Here is a 21097-nt window from a genome sequence, read left to right on the forward strand (position 1 = left end):
CAGGGTGCTTTTTACCCCCTCGTCCAAGTCACTGATGAAGATGTTGAACAGTGCGGGCCCGAGGACCGAGCCCTGGGGCACCCCACTGCTCACATCCCTCCAGGCTGAAAATGACCCGTGCACCACCACTCCCTGGGTGCGGCCCTCCAGCCAGTTGGCGACCCAATTGACTGTGTAGGTGTCAACACCACAGTGCCCCAGTTTCTTAATGAGAACGGGGTGAGAGACAGTGTCCAAGGCCTTCCGAAAGTCCAGAAAGACTACATTCACTGTTACCCCTGCGTCTAAGGATTTGGTGACCTGGTCATAGAAGGCTACCAGGTTGATCTGACAGGACCTGCAGCTAATGAACCCGTGTCGGTTGCCCCTAAGCATAACCTCCCCCGCTGGCCCCTCGTGGATATGTGCCAGAATAATTCTCTCAAAAAGCTTACCCAGGATCGAGGTAAGACTAACTGGCCTATAGTTCCCCGGGTCCTCCTTCCCCACTTTTTTGAAGATGGTAACCACATTGGCCCTCTTCCAGTCCTCTGGCACCATACCAGAGCACCACAAGTGCTCGTAAATCCATACCAGGGGTCCCGCAATGACCTCAGCCAATTTCCTCAGCACTCCGGGATGGAGATCATCTGGACCAGCTGATTTGAATACATCCAGTCCCTCCAGAAGTTCCCTGGCTAGATCCTCATTGACCCTTGGCCTAGGTGCACCTCCCCTGGGGCCTGAGGGGGGCCCAGTGCGGGGGGCTGATCCTGTCCCTGCTCAGGAAAATGGAGGCGAAGAAGTCATTAAATAGGTTCACTTTGTCATCTGGGGTGACGATCAAATTTCCTAGAGTATCTTGCAGAGGCCCCACGTTACCCAGTACCTTTTTTTTGCCCTCTATATATTTAAAAAAGGACTTAATATTGTCCTTGATTTTGTGTGTGCCTGGCTAAGATTTTTCAGTGTTCTGTTACTGAGCCTTCCCTTCCCCCTGCCAAAAAAAAAAACTGTTTCAAAACCATCCTAAAAACCCTGCTGAGAAACAGGCATTCCCTGTTGGAATTTCTTTTTCAACTAAATAGCTGCTTCCCCTCCAAAACAATTTTTTTAGACTGGCTTCAGTGTTCTAGTTCAAGATAGCTCCGACAGTAGTAAGTTCCCTGGTGCTGGGAATTATCCACTGGTGCAGAACTTTGTGGGGGCTCTGCCTCATCCTTTGCTAGCAAAGGTCCTTGAGAGATTTCACACCTAGGGTCTAAGCTAGAATTGTCTATATCTAGCTTAACTTGCACCAGACCTAGGCAGTTCTGATTTATGGAGCCACAGCCAACTGTCCAGCTAAACCTAAATGGAGCCCACCCAGGTGGAAAGTATGGGCCCATTTTTGCCAACTCCAGGAATGGCTTATTTCTATGCTGCATCTACAAGCAGTCTATCTTTCACCCTCTGGAAATGACATTTCCCATGAACGATACCATTTGCTTCCTGAGCCAGCATATGTTGTGCGCAAGTTAAAGTACAATTAGGCACTCAATGCCAAAACTGGGGGGAAAAAAAATCAGCCATACAGAATCACAACTCCCCACCCTTATTTATGCTTATAAATAACTAATCTGATAGGAAGTGCACAACACACTTACAGTGCCTTTTTCAGATAGCCAGTCCCACAAACTGAGGGGCTAGAGTCTATCCAGCTGTTGTGGAAAGAGACCTGCCTTCGAGCACGTGAACTGAAAGTGCTGTCTAATAAGCATACAACCAAGGTTCTGTCTGACATCTCTCCAACATGATGCAAACAAGCAGTCCATGGGTGCAAATTTATTTTGTGGAGGTTAATGTAAATATGTGAAGCAGGTGCTCTATGGCATGGACCATACTTGTGGGCAGACAAGTATCAGAAAAGGCTTCTGTGTCCCCACTGATCTCCTGATGAATAGGTCAGCTGGCAGCAAGTCTGCAATTCTGCAGGCAGACACAGCATCCAGACTTGAGTGGTTTGACATAAATACAATACTTCACTTTCTATGAGTTTGAAACCATTGTAACCTTCAGCACACAAGCCTGAGCCTGCTATCATCTGGATCTAGATGCTCACTCAGCACATCGATGTATTAGTCACTAATTTCCCAAAAATGCTGTAACATTTTGCATAAGGTCGGTTTAGTCACCAGAATATCAGCTGCAAGTTTTAGTCTGCCAGAACAGAGCAGGGCTACGAGGGGAAAAAAGATTATGAATGGTATGCAGGTGCTAGGGACGAATGCAGAGTTAATTTTTAACCTAGTTGAGTTATATTGAGTGACTGTACAATCAACCTGGCCCAGGACCCTGTCAGAGGGGAGACAACACAGATCCTGCTGCTGCATCTACTGATCAGATGTTAGCTCATTCTGTTTGTGAGTGGGTGGGAGAAGAGGCACAAAGCTATCAACTCCCTGTGGCTGCTGCCATTTTGGAAGATGTCACCACTTAATTAGGGCACCCCTCTTATCACAGCTCTCTGCCCTGGCAGTCTGTGGCAGGGATTGTGGCTCTGAGAGCTCCCTCTGGTGGCACTTTTTTATACCCTCTCACACAGGACAATTACAGCATCTGCTGCAATGGAAAACCACTGTCTCAAGCCTTCAAATCTTGGGAGCTTTTTAACTGGAGGCCCCAGATCTGTTCCTTACCTGCCCTCTCAGCTCACTATCCCCATAGACTGCATGAAGGGAAAACAGAGTCAGCCTCTCCTGGGATAACTGCTTCTGGACAGTGGCTGAACTGTCCTGGCCCTGAGAGGCTGTTACAGCATAGTTGAAGTGATCCTAGCCACACCCCTGTAACAAATCTCAAGCTGGCAGTGAGACAGGAAGAGTAATTCACTGTAGTCACACATGGGCAGGGAAGCTGCCTGCTTCTCTAGTTGGCTGAGTGAAGGTAGTCAGGCAAGGCCTTAGCAGTCTGGGGTACTCAAAGAGGGGTAGCTTTCCCTTCCCCTTGTTCTTCTCTGATGCTGACCCACCAGTTCCCTGTAATTCCAATAGCTGGTTCAAAGCCAGCCCTGATGCTGGGCTTGCCCCATCTGGAACAGCTTCTCTGGCAGTTTCTCCAATGCTAAGCCTCTCTCTCTCTCTGGGGACAATAAAGCTGTGTTCTTCTTCAGCCACTGCTCCCTGTGATGGCTTCCTTTCATCCTCTGTATCCTCACAGATCTTTTCTGACACCCTGGCAGATTCAGTGATGCTACCCAAATATTGGCAGTTCTGTGGGTGGCACATTGGCTCAGTTGAAGACTCTTACCTTCATCCCAGTTCAGCACCTTATTCTGAGCTATTCATTTATTTACTTGAATTGTATTGATTGCAGTCTTCCAGATGCAGTGAGCCAGCAGCTCCACCACCCCAGCCGTGTACTGTATCCTTCACGGGGGCTCACTGAGACAACAGGACTTCAGAGTCAGCCACTTCCTTGAACAGAGGCTTTCAGGATAGCTTTGCTTAAGCAACACATGGAAATGGTTTGGGAAGGCCCAAACTGCCATATGTCAGTGATAGCGCTGCATTTGAACACTGTAAGGGACTTCATTCCTAGACACTAGATTTGTATCTAAGTGCATGTTCTTTTTCTGGGTGTGTAGGCTATCAGGACTTTGACTAAAACACCATGTGCATCAATACAGCTCCAAGTAAGTATGTTTCAGAGTGTATACAGACACATATTAGAGGGATAGTCCATAATAATGGTATTAAATGTGTAAAAAAAACATACCTTGAAGGAAAACATTATTTTCAAAGGTTTAAAAAAAAATCCACTTTGCACTTTATTATGTCAGTTTCTCATGTGCATATGATCCCATTTGTATATTGTTCCCCAAAACTTACAATACAGCCATTTTTAGCTTTGAAAAGTCCCAAAATATTGTACATGTAATGCAAATGAAGCCCGTTTAGGTTTGTCCTGGTACCTTCCACTCAGATCCCTTTGTTCTACAGCAGATGCTGACAGAGTGCTTGTTCCCTTCTGAACTTCTGACTCCTTGAAGCTCTCAGCAGGGGGGCTGCCTGTCTTCCTTAGGCCTCCCCCAAGGCACCAGGCTTACAGGAATGTGCATATAACTTCAGGCAATCTTGTATATATCTGATGTCCCATATAGCTCTAACAGCAGTACCCTCAGTTAGTGGTACAAAGAGCCTCAATAGACAATGAACAGTGCTGCTTATGTGAGATTTTTTTTTTTACTAATTTTAAATTATTTGAAACTAAGCCTTAAATTATTTGAGACTATTGATGCTAGCTGTTTATTGTTAATAATGCCAAAAGGTCAACCTAGTCAAAGGGTATTAAACCAGTGATTTGCAAAGGACTATGACTTCACATCTAATAAGAAAAATATTTGTTTCTAGTTTCCATATGAGAAAAAATTCTAGATCCAGCAACATACAGTGACTAGCACCCATTTAGCTGCTAAGCAAAGAAAAGGAAAAAGTATACGCTTGTCTTGGCCAAAAGCCTACGTATGCAGAGCCTAATAATATTGCTGCTGACCTCTGTAGAGTTACAGCGTGCAGCACCAATCCCCAGCACGGACTAAATAAACCATCTTTTTGTGGTTTCTTGGAAAACACTGCTTAAACCAGCATGTTTCAGATGACCCAACTACAAGGACACACTATCTTGCCATAGTTTAAAATTCTTCAGTTGTGGACATTCGTGACAATACAAGGGAAAGTCACGTTGTGATTGCTGTAGGTGTGACAACAGACAATCTGGCTGTTATATATATCAGCCGGTTTGATGACTGGGAAACTCAACTGAACCTAGTAAACCTTCCCTTTCAACATATGAGAATAGCACATTTTACAAATGGTATAAACCAGTACTAAATGCCTGTACAGTAATCAGAGTTACTGTGCGGTAGCATTGATGAACCGTTTTATCATGACACTGACTGTGCAGTAGCTCATTACTACTGCCCTGCAGCACTGCATTATGCTTCCTGCCACGTGATGCTACTGCGCAGTAGTAACAAACTACAGCACAATCAATGTCTCATGTAGATGCAGCTACAGTAGCCTAATTCTACTGCAAACAATGAAAACAAGTTGCATCTACTTTCAGATGCTGCAGCCTACACACTGAAAGCAGCAACAGCTCCATTTGCATTCCACCCACACCTACTGCACTTCATGTGTTTGGTACATGGCCTCAGTCAGGTTACTGAACAAAGTGCACTTGAGTTTCCAGCTCTCAGCTCTATCATATCAAGTGTGAAAAAGGTATTTATAAGGATACCACTGACAGTTCAGCATGCCAAAGAAGTTCAGCCTGACATTTCCCTAACACCAGAGCCTGTACTGACACATTGGGGAACTTGGCTAATCCAGCCTATTTGACATTCATGATTTTGAGGCTCTAAAAAAATGCCTCAGAAGTTCTGAAGCAAGACAGCCTCCATCAGTGCTTTTGACAGCCCTATAGGCAGGAGGATCTGGCAATGACCAAGCCATCCTTTTCTGCTCTACTGTAAGCAATCAAGAAACTCAAAATTTGGAGCCCTCTTGATCCACAATTCTCTTGACCAAATTAAGGAGTTTGAAGAAAAACTCAACTCTGCTCCACATGATGTATGCAAGTGGTGCTCAACCTTTTTTTACAAACGGGCTGAACCTTAAAATCAGAAGTGGGCTGAGGGCCAGGGGAGGGGCAAGGGGTCTGCAGACACACCCCCTTCAGCTGTGCACTGAAGTCTCTGAGTTCACCAGAATGTCAATGCAAGCTCTGGCTAGAGCCACACTTTCATGTGGCTTCAGAGTCCAAGGCATGAATACCACCAATGTTCATCTCATCTTGTCATCTGTTGCTGAACTCAGCAAGGGGGGGACAAGAGGTAGGACCTCCAACAGGAGTCGCACTGACATGCTGGGGAACTCATGCTGGCAATGGGCTGTTCACACAGGCTTCATAGGCTGCATCTGACTCACAGGCCAAAGTTTGAGCACCACTGACATACATTGATGGCAAGCTGCAGAGACTTCTGAAAAAGAAGCCTGGGTAGGAAGCACTGTTAGCTGGGAACAGTTCCTTGGACAACACTGGTCCAGAATTACCAACACAAATACCAGCTATGCCAGCTTCTGCTGAGAAGTCTTTCTCTGGGTATAAACTCACCCTGACTGAAAAGCACCACAAATTAACACCAAAAAGCTTAGGAAAATATAAGTTACCTGTTATGAAATCAAGCTATTGGACAAGCAAGTAAAAGAACATAATATACAGCTACTCCTCACTTAACATCATAGTTACGTTCTTGAAAAATGCCACTTTAAGCAAAACAATGTTAGGCGAATCCAATTACGTCACAGTAATTATCTACTAGCAGGCAGTGGCCAAACAATGTTATAACTGAACATTGCGCGACTTTAAATAAGTATGTTCTCTAATAGATCAGCAACGTAATAACAAAACAATGTTAACTGGGTTGAGGTTAAGTGAGGAGTACCTGTAAGTGTTTCTTAAAAGGGACACAAATGTGTTTTGGACACAAGTTTACTAGTTACATGGATGGTTACCTGTGTGAGAACTTTGAAATTTCTATTTTATAGTTTTATTTTCTGTACATTTTGAAGCTAGCATAATGAAGTTTAAAGTGCGTATACTATTTTAAGTGCATATTTCACTATTTTAGAGTACAAATGCATGCATATTTAGGGGAGGGGTGCATCTCAATCCTATATCTACTCATTACATATGTGTTCAAAATCCCTGAGGCATATTACAATGATAGTGCTTCTCAAACATAACAGAACTGTGAAGCTGGTAACTGGAATACTTGGGGAGCCCCATCAAACCCCATCTGTAATCACAATGATACAAGGATATGGAATATATATAGCGAGAATCGAAAGCATGTTTTCTACCATTAAAATCAAGTCCAAATATAAGAGCAATTGACATAGCTGCATCCTTTAAACTACCCCATTTACTCTCATACAACATGCATCTTTTCCAAAGAAAAAAAGAAAATTAGCCCTTCAAAAAAGCTGATTTTCTGCACCAGAACTGAAGCAGGCAACAGTTGCTAAGCAACTGTTATGGCTACCAGGACTGTCCTTCTTTTCCCAGTGTGAGAGGGAAGGGTAGAGTGTATGACACAGTTTTAACTCTTTTGCAGCCACTGCCAAATTGGCAGCGCTGTAGTTTTTGGCTCAGCTGCTACCTATTTGGCAGTGACTGTAAGAGGGTTAAATTTTAAATTTTACTTGAGTAGGGAGGTTCAGGAATCAGCCATGGGGTCAGAATTCAGCCATGACTCTGGAAAAATTAATTTGTTCTACATTCTGCCTTCCCTAAGCAAAGTGTGTGCCTTATCTGGGGGAATGCATATGAGAGAAACACAGTAGTTCGCTCTTCATTTAAGAACAAATCACGGTCTCTGTGCACAGCCTGAGCAAGTGCACCCCTATCTCCGGGAATTCATCAAGGACATCCTCTGAACTGCTCCCCAACACTAAAGTAACCTTCTGGTCCTGAGCCCTTTATACTTTCTGTAGTGGGGGAGATGAGGGAAGGGCAATGGCTGAAGGAACTGGATGGCTGTGGAACACTACCAGCCATGCATAAAATGAGGCTAACCTCATACAGCTATTGCTAACAGCATTAGGGTTATTACAGAAGTTTTCACAGACAGCAAAATTATGTACTAGCCATTAATGAGAGGTAAAGAAAAGTCACAAGTTCCTTAATAAAGTTTATTTAATCATAACTATGCTTAGGAAAATACACTTGTAAGGGTTAATATAATGCAATTTAGTTCAACTTTACACTACATTTTGAACAGAAGACTTGTACATATTTTAAGTAAAAACAGGACTTGTGATCTGGTTTGTTTTACATCTATTACAAATGTATAAAAGGTTGTCATGCACTATAGTAGACAGAGAGCATGAAAAAATTACCTTTGGTTTAATTCAGAAAAAAATACAAGTATTGCACTGTAAAAGCTTCAAACATGGTGCAACAAAACATCATAAAAATGTTTCTGTGCCAGCTTACAAAAGTTTGTTAGCTAGTGTAATTTTAGGAAAAAGCATATGTACATGTGAAACAATTCCATTAGCTACCCGAATGAGTTAATATTGTATATAAACTGGGTATCTATAAAACCAACATTCTTGATTTTGGTTAACGTTTTTCAGTTACATTACTCAGTAGAAATAAACATTATTGGGTGCTAAATGACCTGTCAGGGCTTTTTTGCTTATTTTTTTTTTTAAAGGATTTAAATTCCAGTCTAGATCATCAAAATCCAGAAACAGCAACTATAGCACAATGGATTACAAGTTCCCGGTTGTCCACTTTTGAGATTATTTCATGTGGCAGTCAGTCTGAGCATGTATTTTCACAAACATTAAGGCCCTAAACACCATGTTGCTCTATATGGGATTGGCAGTGTGGGATACTGCTGTATGGGAAGCCTGCAGCAATCCCTCCAATCTCATCTTAAAGGCTGAATACTGGTATAGGCACTCTTGCCAAGAGAAGACTTTTGACAGGGAAGAAGCTAGTACTGGCATAACTGTATATAAAATAATTTAAAGTTCTTGGAAAAGAAACACAATGTTGTACATATGTTTAAAGGGAGAGTTGAGAAATACATATTCAGAACACACAAGATTGGTTAACTATGTCTTACAGCCTATTTCAAATATTCATTAGCAATGTCTAAGCATATTGTTAGATATGAATGACACATTACATCTTTTTCTGATTTACTTTAACATACTCTCACATTCCTATCTTTATCTCTATTAAAATCAAAACAGAAAAATGGGAATTCCAACATGGTTACATACTGCTATCTAAGGTATTTCAGGACAGAAAGATCACATCTCTAATATATGTAATCAACATTTTATTTTTTCATCCTTAAACACATTTTTAGTTTCAAATTTTATGAGAAGGAATACTGCCTAATATAGGCATTATCCTTTTCAAACAGTTCTTGTGAGGGTCAAGTGTTTATGCTTGCCCATTCTCCAGCAATGTAGAGCATTTTAACTTGGAGAAACAGATTAGCTTTTATGTAACGGCAGATCATTTAATTTGCATTGAGGTTACTGCTATGTTTTTACTTTTATCTCAAAAACCAAGTTAACCCAAAAACTGTATCTGCACATTGCTAAAGTCCTTGACACCTCTCACAAGACAGCAACCACTCTTTTTTAAAAAATATGAAGTGATCTTTTAAAACCACAACACAGCACTGGAATTCCCAGCCTCTGTTCAAATCTCTTACAAAAGATGCCAACAACTTTATATATAAGAAAACATACTGTTAACAAGAAAACTGCATCTAAGACTATTACAACATGTTGTTTAGGAAGAAAGACAATTCAACTAGATTTATTTTCTTAATGTTTTAACATAAATATAGTTGCAACTTGATCTTCAGTTGACAATGATTGTCACAGCCAAGGTAAAAATTGAATGCTATCTAATCAAACACAAACTCACTATACATTATACAATTGATTTCTGCCTGGCGGGATTTTCCCCACCTCAAATCTTTGGCCTCCCAATACCAATCTCCCTCATAAGCAGAAGCAGTGTATTCACTCTGTTCTCTATTCAATCAAGTTATAATACTGCATACTATGAAATGCAGATCCCAGAACGGGCTAAAACAAGAAGCAAACAAAACAAATGCAAATTCTGCAATCCTGTCCCTCCCCATACCCGAGGTCATATTGAGAATCCTTGCCACAAAATATCCAGGCAGATATCACCATCCAGGGGCTCTACTTGCCTGCATGACATTTTCCTCCACAACTGCTGTAGAAAAGCAGGGCAGTGAGCAGTCAGGGTTATAAAGCTTGAGCAGCTGTTGCTTACCCCAAAAGCCAGTTTCCCCTTGGAAATGAACATAAAATGCTCATTCACTTGCTGCAAAGATGAGGGTTTTTGCTTGTTTGGGTGTTTTTGGCAGCTGGCTGGCACTTAGCCAGCTTAGTGCTTGTGTGCCCCAGAAAATAATCTGCATCTTAATCTGGATGGATCTCTGCAGTCAGAATTTCTTTATATGACTCTCTTTGCATATGGGAATGAGTTTATAATCCAGCTACCAATTTATTTTCTCTTTAAACAACTTTAGCAGGTCAGGTGACTTTAGTTAATTAAACTTGAATGAATAAGGAACAGGAATTTCTACAGTTTTTCTAACTCCAGGTTTGTTGTTTACTAGCCTTTTTGATGCATGGGATTATGGATGATCCACACTTATGCCCGTGCTACAATTTGTTCTCTTCAGGAAGACTGAGTTACCCACATTGAAATGAGAAGGAAAAAATGAATCAAGGTTTGCAGAAGTATGCAAGCCATTTCCCCCTACACTGAATATTTCACTTTATGGTAATCCAAAGTTATAAATGAATTAAAATTAATACTCAATTTACGTATTACAATACCAAAAGTGGCACTTCCATGAAAAAATACAATGAAAATATTATGAGTATGATTAATGAAAATAGTGTTTTGAACTTGTATCAACATCCTTTTGCCACCAAACTACACAATTTTAAAGCTACTTAAAAATAACCAAACTGTTCATAATTTTATCAACTTCATGCACAATCAATAATATACCCCATGAAAACAAGAAAAACAACAGCAAAGATTATCACAAAAACTGGCCCAGGGTAAGCAACGAATCTGAAAGTTTTGAAAAAAGGGGAAAAAAGAGACATATACAAAACCAAACGTGTGTGTGTGTATGTATGTGTGTGTGTGAATACATACACACACACACACACACACACACACACACACACACACACACACACCCCCCCCGCACACCGCACAAACTCTATTCCTAAAGAATTAAAAAATGCATAGGTAAGAATCAAAAACAATGTGCAATATATTAAGCCCTTAAAGCACAATCAAAAGAAGAAAAACAATCCCGCAACTTGCTCTCCCACAACAATGCCAATGACACGCTACAGTTACTACTTTATATATTTACCAAGATACAAGTTCTCCAATCAAAAACTGGAAATATTCCTTCCAAATTTTGGCTTACTGCTCACGATTAGGGGATCTGAAATGCATGTTCAGAATTATAATTATCTTCAAATGATTACATTTCTCTCTAACCAACTTGGATTTGTTTATCAAAGTGCTCTCTTTATGAAACAGAACCTGCCTGTAAAAAAAAAACAAAAAAACCCGAGTAGCTTAAACACTTAGCATACCACCATATCTTCAGATAATGAAAAAACTAAAACTTAAAAGAAAATCTGGCTGCACAAATAAAAAGAAACTAATGCCTACTGTTCTAGAAAGATCTGACTTACTTTGGGGTAGCTATAGTCTGTTTGCTAATACTCCATTTATAAAACAATTGCATGAACTAACAAACTGGAGGCTTACACTGATTTAATACAATACAGCCTCACACACCCTACTCACCTTCTCTACTCAAGAGATACAACTGTTAATGAATTCAATATTACATAAAAGTTGGCAAAAATATTTTCAACTTTAAAAAAGTCATTAAGCCAGATACTAATTAAAGCAGACGGCATCTCAAAAAAGATTCTACAGTAACTGTACATAAGCTGTATAAGATCTTACAGAAAAAAGGATAAACTTGCTACCCAACTGCAGTTCGGTTATTCCTGCTCCTTTGTTGCCTTCTCAAGGTAATACACGTTCACCAAGTGGCGATTGAGGTGCTTACTGTATTCACCTTCTTTTTTAAACGAACGATCACAAAAAATACACACATAGTTCTCCTTTGCAACTGTAGCTTCCACAGCTTCCTGTGATGATTTTCTACTCGTTTCTTCCTGTACAGACCGAGCACCGTTTAACCCAGAATCATCGCTCCCTTCAGATATGTTGTCACTTATATCACTGCCGTCATGACTGTGGATGCCTTCGTCCTCATCGATTTCCTGAGATTCACTTACTGCTGTGTTGTCTGGAGATGATAAAGCCAAGGCTTCTTTAGGACCCTGCTCACACTTTTCTGGTGCTGGCAGCGTTGGGGCTGGCTCTTCCGCAGGCAAGTCTGCCTTTGCCGAATCAGATGAATCTGGATGTGTCACAGGTTCTGTCTCGCAGGCTTGTTCTGGCTCCAACGGAGGTGTCAGGTCTGTAACTGCATCATTTGGCACATCTAGGATTTTTTCTAGGCTTTGTTCAGATGTGCTGGGACACTCCTCAGGGCAGGTGGCTTGCTTTTGGTCAGGTTTATTCTCAACTTCCTTCTCATTAACAGCTTCTTTGTTCTCCTCCTCTGCAACAGGTGCTTCCTGAACTTTCACCTCTAGCTCCACATTTTCCTCTAGAGGCTGTGGGGGAGGGAATACCTGGTCCTGGACAGACTCTCCATCAGGAATCCGGCTTTCTCCATCAGGGATCTGGCTGTCAGCATCAGCCAGGGCTGGAGCAACAGGGTCTTGCTCTGGCTGCTGGTCATCACTAGGGCTGTCAGACTTCCTGTTTCCATCCTCTTCTGTGATGGAAGGCTTTTCAGGGGCTGCTTCATCTGGGATCTTTTCCTGATCAGATTTACTGCTTTTTTTGCTATGCTTATTCTTTATAGCCTTCTTTTTCCTGTTTTTCTTAAGGCAAGAGTTTAGCTTTTTAGGTGCCTCTGATGTGACTTCGCCCTTTTGGGCTTCCTGACTGCTTCGTGATTTATTTTCTACCTTCTTTTTCTTTTTTGCAATTGTTTGTGTGTCATTTGCAGGATCTTGCTTTAAGGAAACTGATTCAACCTCTGCCTTTCTTTTAGTCTTCTTTGTTTTACATGATTTCTCTGCACTTTTCTCACTTTTAACATCCGCCTCCTTGTTTTCAGCAGCTGATTTACGACTTCTGGTGGTCACCTGACCTACACAAACATTGCTGGCTGACTTCTTGTCCTTTAATAAGCTCTCCTTTTTCTCCACTTTTACAGCTTTTTCATTTTTCTTTTCAGCTGACTCGCCTTTTGTTTGTTCTTTTTCTGTCTTGTCCTTGGCACTTTCAGAAAGTTCTGCTTCACTCTTTTTAGTCCGTAACTTCACTTTGGAAACATCCATTGTGATGTCAGAACAATCAGAATGCCTGGATTTGATGTGATACTGCAGGTTGCATTTCTTGGATGCAGCATAATCACAGACAGGACAGAGGAACTGACGTGGATTGACATGAAGCTCTACATGCTTTTTGAAGTTACTTCGGTCAGCTGTCTTGTAATCACAGTGCGGGCAGGTCAGAGGTTTGGGCCCATTGTGAACCTGCCTTGCATGACGAGTTACTTCATGCTGGTTTGAGGCAACATAGCTGCACTGATCACATTTAAATGGCTTCTCACCTGAGGAAGGAAAGGGGGTAGGAGGGTGATTTTGATTAATAAACTTGGAAAAACAAACACTTAATGCTATACAGAGATAGATGTGAATTAAAAATAACTTGGCCATGCTTATTTTTGAAAAGCCAATTTAGGAAATTCAAAATCACAATTTTATACTCACAAACACATTCACAAAAACACCAACAACAGTACAAAGAAAAGAGAGGAGGAAAAAACAGCAAAAACAAAAAGGTGGCAAGCAGCAAAAAGATTGCACATTCTGTCCATGGATACATACCCGAAGAGCTCACTCTATAGTAATTTTAGCAAATGGAATCCATACCCAACCGGTCCATTGAATGCATAGCAGAAAAATGGAAATTGACAGTTGATGAACAGCAGTTTTATATAAACATTTTCAAAAACAAAGTCCAACTTTACAAAGATTTAGTAAGCTTCATCTGCATTGAAAGTAAAATGGAAGAAAACACATACTTATCCATGTCTAGCCAAGCAATAAAACACACATTAAAAGGCAGTTTTCTGAAAAAAACCAAACTATTTAGATGTTGATTAAAAATTGCTTTGCATTGAATATAATGTGCAGCACTGTATTTCATTTAATATCTTGACCACTCTTCAGAACAGGAGGCCAATTATTTTCACTGTGCATCTATCCTATTACTAGGGTATTTGTATGCTTGTAGCACTTCTTGTATAATGTTCTAGAAAATACCTTGTCTGCTAAGTGTTATCAGCACAGTTAACTTTACCATTTATATACAGGAGGCAAATGTGTAAAAATATTTCAATGTAACAATTAAAAAGCATTTTGAAAAAAAAAAAACCCAAAATAATTACACTAATAAATGGCTAGGCCTTTGTATTCTGAACTAGTATCCAAAAACATCTGTGTAATTAAATACATTGGTTACTTACTTCCTACAAGTCTTTCCTACACTACATTTTCACCAGTCATTTGAGGTATCTTGACTTAACGGGAGTCACTTCCAGCTACTGATCCCAAGCATAATAAAGGCACAACATCAACAAATCACATGTACCCAGGACTCGGCCTCAGGCAGGGGACATGTTGAACACTTGACCCAGAAGGAGCTCCAGAAATTAACTGTGGCTGAGAAACACCTCTCTGAGGCATATTTCCCAAAGAAGCCTCCTTTCCTGCCTTGCACTGGGGCTAGAGGCCAATGCAATGTCAGTCTTCTATAACAGGGGTGGACAATTATTTCATCTGGAGGGCTGCTTAATGAGTTTTAGTAAGCTGACAGTTACCCCACCCCCTGGTTGCTATCTTGGGACCAGAAGTCCCACCTCTAATCCCTGACCTTTGCCACCAGAAGTCCCTCCCCTTGCCCCAGAAGTATTCCTTTTGGGAGTGGGGGTTGTCATCTTGAAAGCGGGGAAAAAAAATCATACACTAAAAAAAAAAAAAAAAAAAAATATCAAACATCTACTATAACTTATTTTATTTAAAACATATTTTGTCCTGATTTATGTTGTTTGCATAGTGTATCTAGAGATAATTGCATAACAGCTCAAAATACATTCTTACTGTTGTACATTGTGTGCGGGGAGGTAAAGGGGTGTATGTGGGGGCTGTGTGGTTGGGGAGTGAGTGTAACGGTATAGTGGGATGTGTATGCAGGGCATAGGTATGGTGAGTGGGGTATGTGGGGGAGGGTGGAAGGTAGGTGTGAAGGGGTATGGTAGAGGTGGATGTGTGTGGGGGGGCTGTGGGAGGGTGTGTTTTGGGGTATGGTGGGGGTGTCAGTGTGTGTGTGGGTATGGTTCTCTCTCACACTGCTATCCATTCAACAACACTACCAGAGATGAGAAGCTATATTTCCTCCTACTTTCTGCCCACTTGCTTAATTGCAGATAATAAAGGTCATGGCAGCCCCCACTGCAACCACACCCGGACTTAAGATCCAAGTTGTTCTTAAGGACTGAGCAGGATGGTCTTTATAACTTGTACAGCTACACAAGACCTGTAGATAATACAGACAATAAAATGTAGCCATGAGGTAGAGTGATAAAAACAGGTGGCCCTGTGAGACGATACAATCCTCCTGATGAAGGCTGTTAAATAAAAGGTAAACTTCAAACAGCTGACTACTGTGGAAAAGCCATTGGGCACAGCAGCAATGGCAATGGTGGAACATGATTCTAATGATACTCATTTTGGAAATGCTTAGTTTCCTTCCACAGGTGAATGTATAATAAAAATTGCAAAGCTAACTCCATCTATCCACAGCATCCTGCTGACATGCTTGGAGGCTCCTTAGATTTATAGGTCATCCCTGGAAATTCACTGACTGATGGAGGGCAAGTCAATGTGAGTCAGCCACTGAGGGGCCAGAACTAAAAAGAAGTCTCCCATCCCCTGGACTCTGACATATAGTAAGAAACAGCTCCCTCCTGGTGCCAGGGAAAGTCACGCCTGGCTTCTGCCAGGCACTGCAGCTGGAGGGCTAGGGTTACAGTGCTGAGGGAAAGCAAAATAACTAACAGTGAGTGACTAACCACCAGCACGCCAACTGATCAAATGCGAGAGGCAAAGTTTAGAGAAACAATTCTCAAACCCTTGAACAGCTTCTTGGAACTACACGAGAGGGATTTATTCTCAACTTGGCTCTGGGCAGCACAAAGAGGTTGGCTCAAGAAGTGACTGTAATCAGACCACTTGAGTAAGAGTTACCACAATATTAATTCAGCACCACAGCCTCAGGGGACAGTTTACTTTTGTTACCCTTTTCTTTACTTGATCAATTCATCAAAGTCATTCCTTTCTAGGCACTTCAACCTCTGGAAGTACCTTGTCTGTAGTATTGGACAAAATGTTTGTTTCTTTCAAACATCTGCGATGAGAAGTATAAGGATATTAGAATTTACCTCAGTTCTCAAAGACTCTATTTGCTTTCTAGTAACTCATGGAATCGCTTCAGAGGCCTACTGCTTCTGAACTGCTTCAGGAATATTCTGGTCTGTTTATATCTTTGGTGCTCTGTTTTTTAAGCACTGTAGCCTTCCTAACATCTATCTTACATTTTACCTACCAGGGTTTCAATTCTGTTCTATTGGCCCACCTGGGTTAAATTTCAGTTTGCAGAGGAATATGGATTTGGCTGTGATAACCTCCAAATAACTTTATTATTTAATTCATATAATGGTGTGTATCTTGAGAGGAGACTGTTCACATGCTTTGGGTTTTTTGTGCTTTTCAATTTCTGTCTTTAGAGGTCTGTATTTTTCCCTGTTATTGTTTCACAGCACTAAATAGATTCCCACCCTGAGGTTAAAAATTCCCTCACTTACAACTTGAGAATTTTATCATCATCGTTATCCTCATCAGTGGTGCCTTTTTTTAAATATTTTCCTCATTTTTTATCTCCTCTTACCCTTCATCATCCATACAAAATTAATATCACAGTACTAGTACTAGTTCTGGTGACACAATCCCTATACTCAGGAAACTGAACTTAATGGTCACTAACTATTCCCATTATTTAAGAATCCGAGAGACTGCTTCTTGTGCCATGTCATAGCATGACTTACAACCAGGTATGTGAAAATAATTGAAGTCTATTGCTGGTTTAATATATTTGGTTGTGTTTTATCTCCCCAAACACTAGATGATTAGAACATTTTTCTCTCATTTGAAGGATGCGGTAACATAATCTTATTCTCATATTTATATTCCTCTGATTTAGGATTTGGATCCTGCTCTTCTTATGGAGGCTAGAGTAAAAAAGAAATCAATACCAGGTTTGGGCAACATTTTTTTCAACAAATACTTTATGTGCCACAGCATGAATGGACCAATCAAAACAATTCCTGAATGTTCCCCAAATTCAAATAACTCTGTCCAAAACAAATTAGATTAAGATTATTTTAATATTAAAATATTTAAAAAATTCAAAACACTTCATTCTGATAATTTCATTTTGAAATGTTAACCATCTTCAAAAGGTTGTAAGTGCCCATAAATGACAAACCCCCCTAACATTTTAGGTCCAACCATAAGTTTCATTCGACCCAAAAAGCAAACTAAACATTTAGTTTAGGATAGAATGAAATGTTCTGATTTCACTTGAAGCCATTTTGTTTTTTTTAGTTTTGTCAAGAAAAGAGCAAACCAAAATAAAACATCAGCTAGTTCACAGAACTACAGGCAAGTAGGGCTGGAACAGACCTCAGGAGGTCATTCAGTCCAAACCCTTGTTCAAAGCAGGAATCATTGCTGACTAAACCATTCTAGACAGGGATTTTTCTAACCTGTTCTTAAAAACTTCCAAGATGGAGATTCCACAACTTCTCTGGGTAACTGGTTCCAATGTTTAACTACCCCTAAAAAGGAGAAAGTTCTTTCTAATATCCAAACTAAATTTCTCTTGCATCACTCTAGCTAACATAGGTTCTAACAGAGTAAGTTGTGTAGGTAAAGCTCCACTGGGGTTTTCTATTATGCTTTTGACTATTATCTCAATACAACAACAGCCATGTAACAGAGATATTACCACTTAATTCAAGCAGGATTTGAAAGAGAAAGAGACCAGGACACAAGTATAAAAAGTTTCTGAGAATGCAAAGATGACTTTGCCAACAAACAGTGGATTGAAATGAATATTAATGAAGATTGCTAACTTTTTTTTAGTCCTACAAAAATATGAGTAATCATTCCAAGGGATTACTGGCTCTTCTTTTTGCAATACTGTAAATCAGGGGTGTTGAACATCTGGCCCATGGGCTGGATCTGGCCCACAGAACCAGGTTCTCCAGCCCACAGCTTTGAGCGAGGACTTTTCCTGGGCAGCAACCAAGTGCTTAGGTAAGACCCACAGTACTGCGGGGAGCCCCAGGAGCCCTGCACCATTTTCCCATGGCAGCAGCCAAGAGTCCCCAATGCTGGGCTTCTTCCTGCAATGTTGCTGGGGCTCCAGCACTGCTGCTTTTGCCTGGGTGCTCGGCACCTAAGCCAGCAAGAGCTGCAGTGCAGGAGCCCCAGCAATACCACAGGGTAAAACCTGGCATTTCAACTTATTTCTGTGGCTGTAGCCAAGTATCCAGATGAGACCTACAGAGCTAGTGGCCTGTCAGCTTCATAGAAAGAAGCCTACCATGGTGGGTGCTTGGTTGCCACCATGGTACAATCCTCAGTGTCAGGCTTTTCCTGACAGCACTGATGGGGATTCAGTGCTGGAGATCTTGCCTGGGTGCTTGGCTGCAGCCACAGAAAAAAGCTGCTGTGTCAGGGTTCTTCCCACAGTACTATAGGACTCTGGTGGCGTAGCTCTCACCTGGGCATTTGGTTGTATTGTGGGAAGAAGCTTCTGGGTGGCTGGGCCATCAGCACCCCCTGGCTTGGCTGCCATGCACCCAGGCAAGAGCAGCAACACTGGAGCCACAGCAACACTGTGGAAAGCCCAGCATCTCAACTTGTTCCTGCAGCAGCAGCCAAATGCCTCTTTTCACCAGGTCCTGGACTGGCTGGAGCAGGTGCCACATGCTCTGGATGTGGCATGGGGGGTCCACAGCCATGATCTGACCCACAGGCCGGACCCACACAATTCATCTGACTTACAGACTGGTCCCACACCACTGATCCAGCCCTCAGGGCCAGATAAGTTACACACCCCTGACATACATAAAAAATATCTTCATACAGTGAGAGCAACTATGATAGTTTTATGTTAAGCCCTTAAAAAAAAAAAACACAGTTAACTGCTTTCTTTGAATTCCAGAAAGAAAACTACATATTGGACCTCCTGGGCTAGATCCTGTGATGCTGTAAACTATCATTGATTCACTGACTTCAAGATCTGTTCTCACATCCTGTGCTTACATGCCACTTTAAAAAGTACAGCGGACAAAAAGTAGTTTACTAAACTTTGGATTATATCTTGGAAAGCAAGGGGAAAAAAGTCTACTCCTCCACTGTGACTTAAGTAGTCATGTTCTGCACTTGCCCAGCCCACTCTGTCTACATCAAATTACTTTAACAATAAGGGATTACGCTTGCCAGCACCTCCTTTAAGCTTGGCATTCTGCTATCAGCTATGGTATTGGACAGCTGTAATTCAGTCTCTTGTTCTGAAATATCAATTCACTGCAACACAAATACTTGTAACTTTGTTTTCCCCTTCCCAAAGTCAACTTTTTTTATATACGATTTCAAAGTAAAAAAATTGACCTAAACTTTCTTGTCTAACCTAAAACGTTTCTACAGAACAAGACATTAAATAAAAAATAACAACAACAACAGTAATAATCTGTATCCGCGTGTCGCAGAGCGCTCTGCTCCTATAAAGAGGGGAGGTGTGTCACAAAGCATGCATGTGCCCTGCTCCTTAGAGCAGAAACCACTAGAGAGAGAGCCCTAGCAGTGAGGGGGAGCCCAGCTGCTAGTTACCAGGGCAGCCAGAGTCACAGGTGCTGGTTGCTAGGACAACCACTGGGGAGTCAGCTGACAGGAAGGGGCAGGACCTGGCACATATAAACCCCAGGAGCAAGGCCAGGAGGGCAGTGCTCTGCTGGCAGCCAAGGGAGAGGGAGCTCTGCTGGAGCAAGCAGAGTAGAGAAGCCTGATGGCACAAGCAGCTTCTCTTTGTGGATAATTCCCTGGTGTGGATTTGAATAATGGTTGGCCAGATGGCTTAGATTTTATGTTATAGCCCAGGGGCTTGAGTTTTCGGTTTGTAGTTTTATAACACTGGAGGACTGGGTGAGGCTATTAGTGGTTGGAGGAAGCCTCACAGGGGCTCCACGGTAGCGTGGGGACCCCGGCGCCAGAGAGGGTACAGCATTCGGGGGTGCACTGACCCCAGCCCCGAGAAGGGGAGTGGAGAATTGGAGGCCAGGTAAGGCCAAGGCCGCCTGAGCCCTGCAGGGGGTTTGAGACCCCAAGGAGGAGATTGGGAGCCAGGCACAGCTACGGCCACCTGAGCCCCAAGGTTACAGTAACCCCAGAGCAGGGGCCAGCGATTGACGGGTGTCTGTGGGGCTGTGGTTGAGAGAACAAGCCCGAGCGCCTATGGGGCTGCAGTTGCGAGACAAGCCCAAGCAATGTCTGGGATATCTGTGAGGCTTGGGATGTGGTACAGAGGTGGTTGGAGCCACATGTAGCCCATAAGGCTGGGGTGCACTGAGTCACACAATACAGAACAGGGACCAGGATACAACAGAGCACCATGTCCAAGGGGACAAAAGGCAGCCTCCCTTATACCTATAAAAGATCAAGACGTGGCGGGCGAGAACAAGGGTGCTTTAATGCGAACTTGACAAGGTAGCGGGTGCTAGGGGAGATCACGGCCGCCCCTAGGACCCCGTGCCATGACAACTGATGCATTGGCCTGGAAGCTGGCCATGCACAGGGAGGGAACCCTGTGTCCCTAAGTAGGGAGACAAACTCATGGGCTAGAGTAGGGTGATGGACGGTTTGGCAGGAAGGCACTGGGACCACAGCTCACTAGGTGGGGCTGAATGAAGGATACCTATTGCCCAGAATTTTGGGAGCAAGACTGAGGCTGACCTGAGAAGGCTGGACCAAGATAAAGACCATGCAGGCAAGAAACAGGGGAGGTCGGAGACCTGACAACTTTGCCAAGCAAAGAAAGAGAGAGGAACTGGAAGAAGAGGTAATCCAGTTAGAATGGGAGCTAGAAGTAGCAGCAGCCATGAAAGTACGTGCAGGATTTGGTGGTAGGGGTCTGCTACAGACCCCCACATCAAGGGGAAGAAATAGATTTGGGGCTCCTGAGGCAACTCTCA

General features: G+C 42.2%; 1 protein-coding gene across 1 annotated transcript in view; it reads right to left on the bottom strand.

The window, feature by feature from the left end:
* Positions 1-11148: 11148 nt before the first annotated feature.
* REST (RE1 silencing transcription factor) overlaps positions 11149-21097 on the bottom strand; it is a 22789-nt gene continuing 12840 nt past the window's right edge. Inside the window, exon 4 of the mRNA XM_019534231.1 lies at positions 11149-13330. Coding sequence (XP_019389776.1) covers positions 11637-13330 — 1694 coding nt within the window. The 3' untranslated portion in view covers positions 11149-11636. The remainder of the gene's footprint in view (positions 13331-21097) is intronic.

Source organism: Crocodylus porosus, unplaced genomic scaffold (assembly GCF_001723895.1).
Source record: "Crocodylus porosus isolate Cpor-Errol unplaced genomic scaffold, CroPor_comp1, whole genome shotgun sequence".
Classification (NCBI taxonomy): Eukaryota; Metazoa; Chordata; order Crocodylia; family Crocodylidae; genus Crocodylus; species Crocodylus porosus.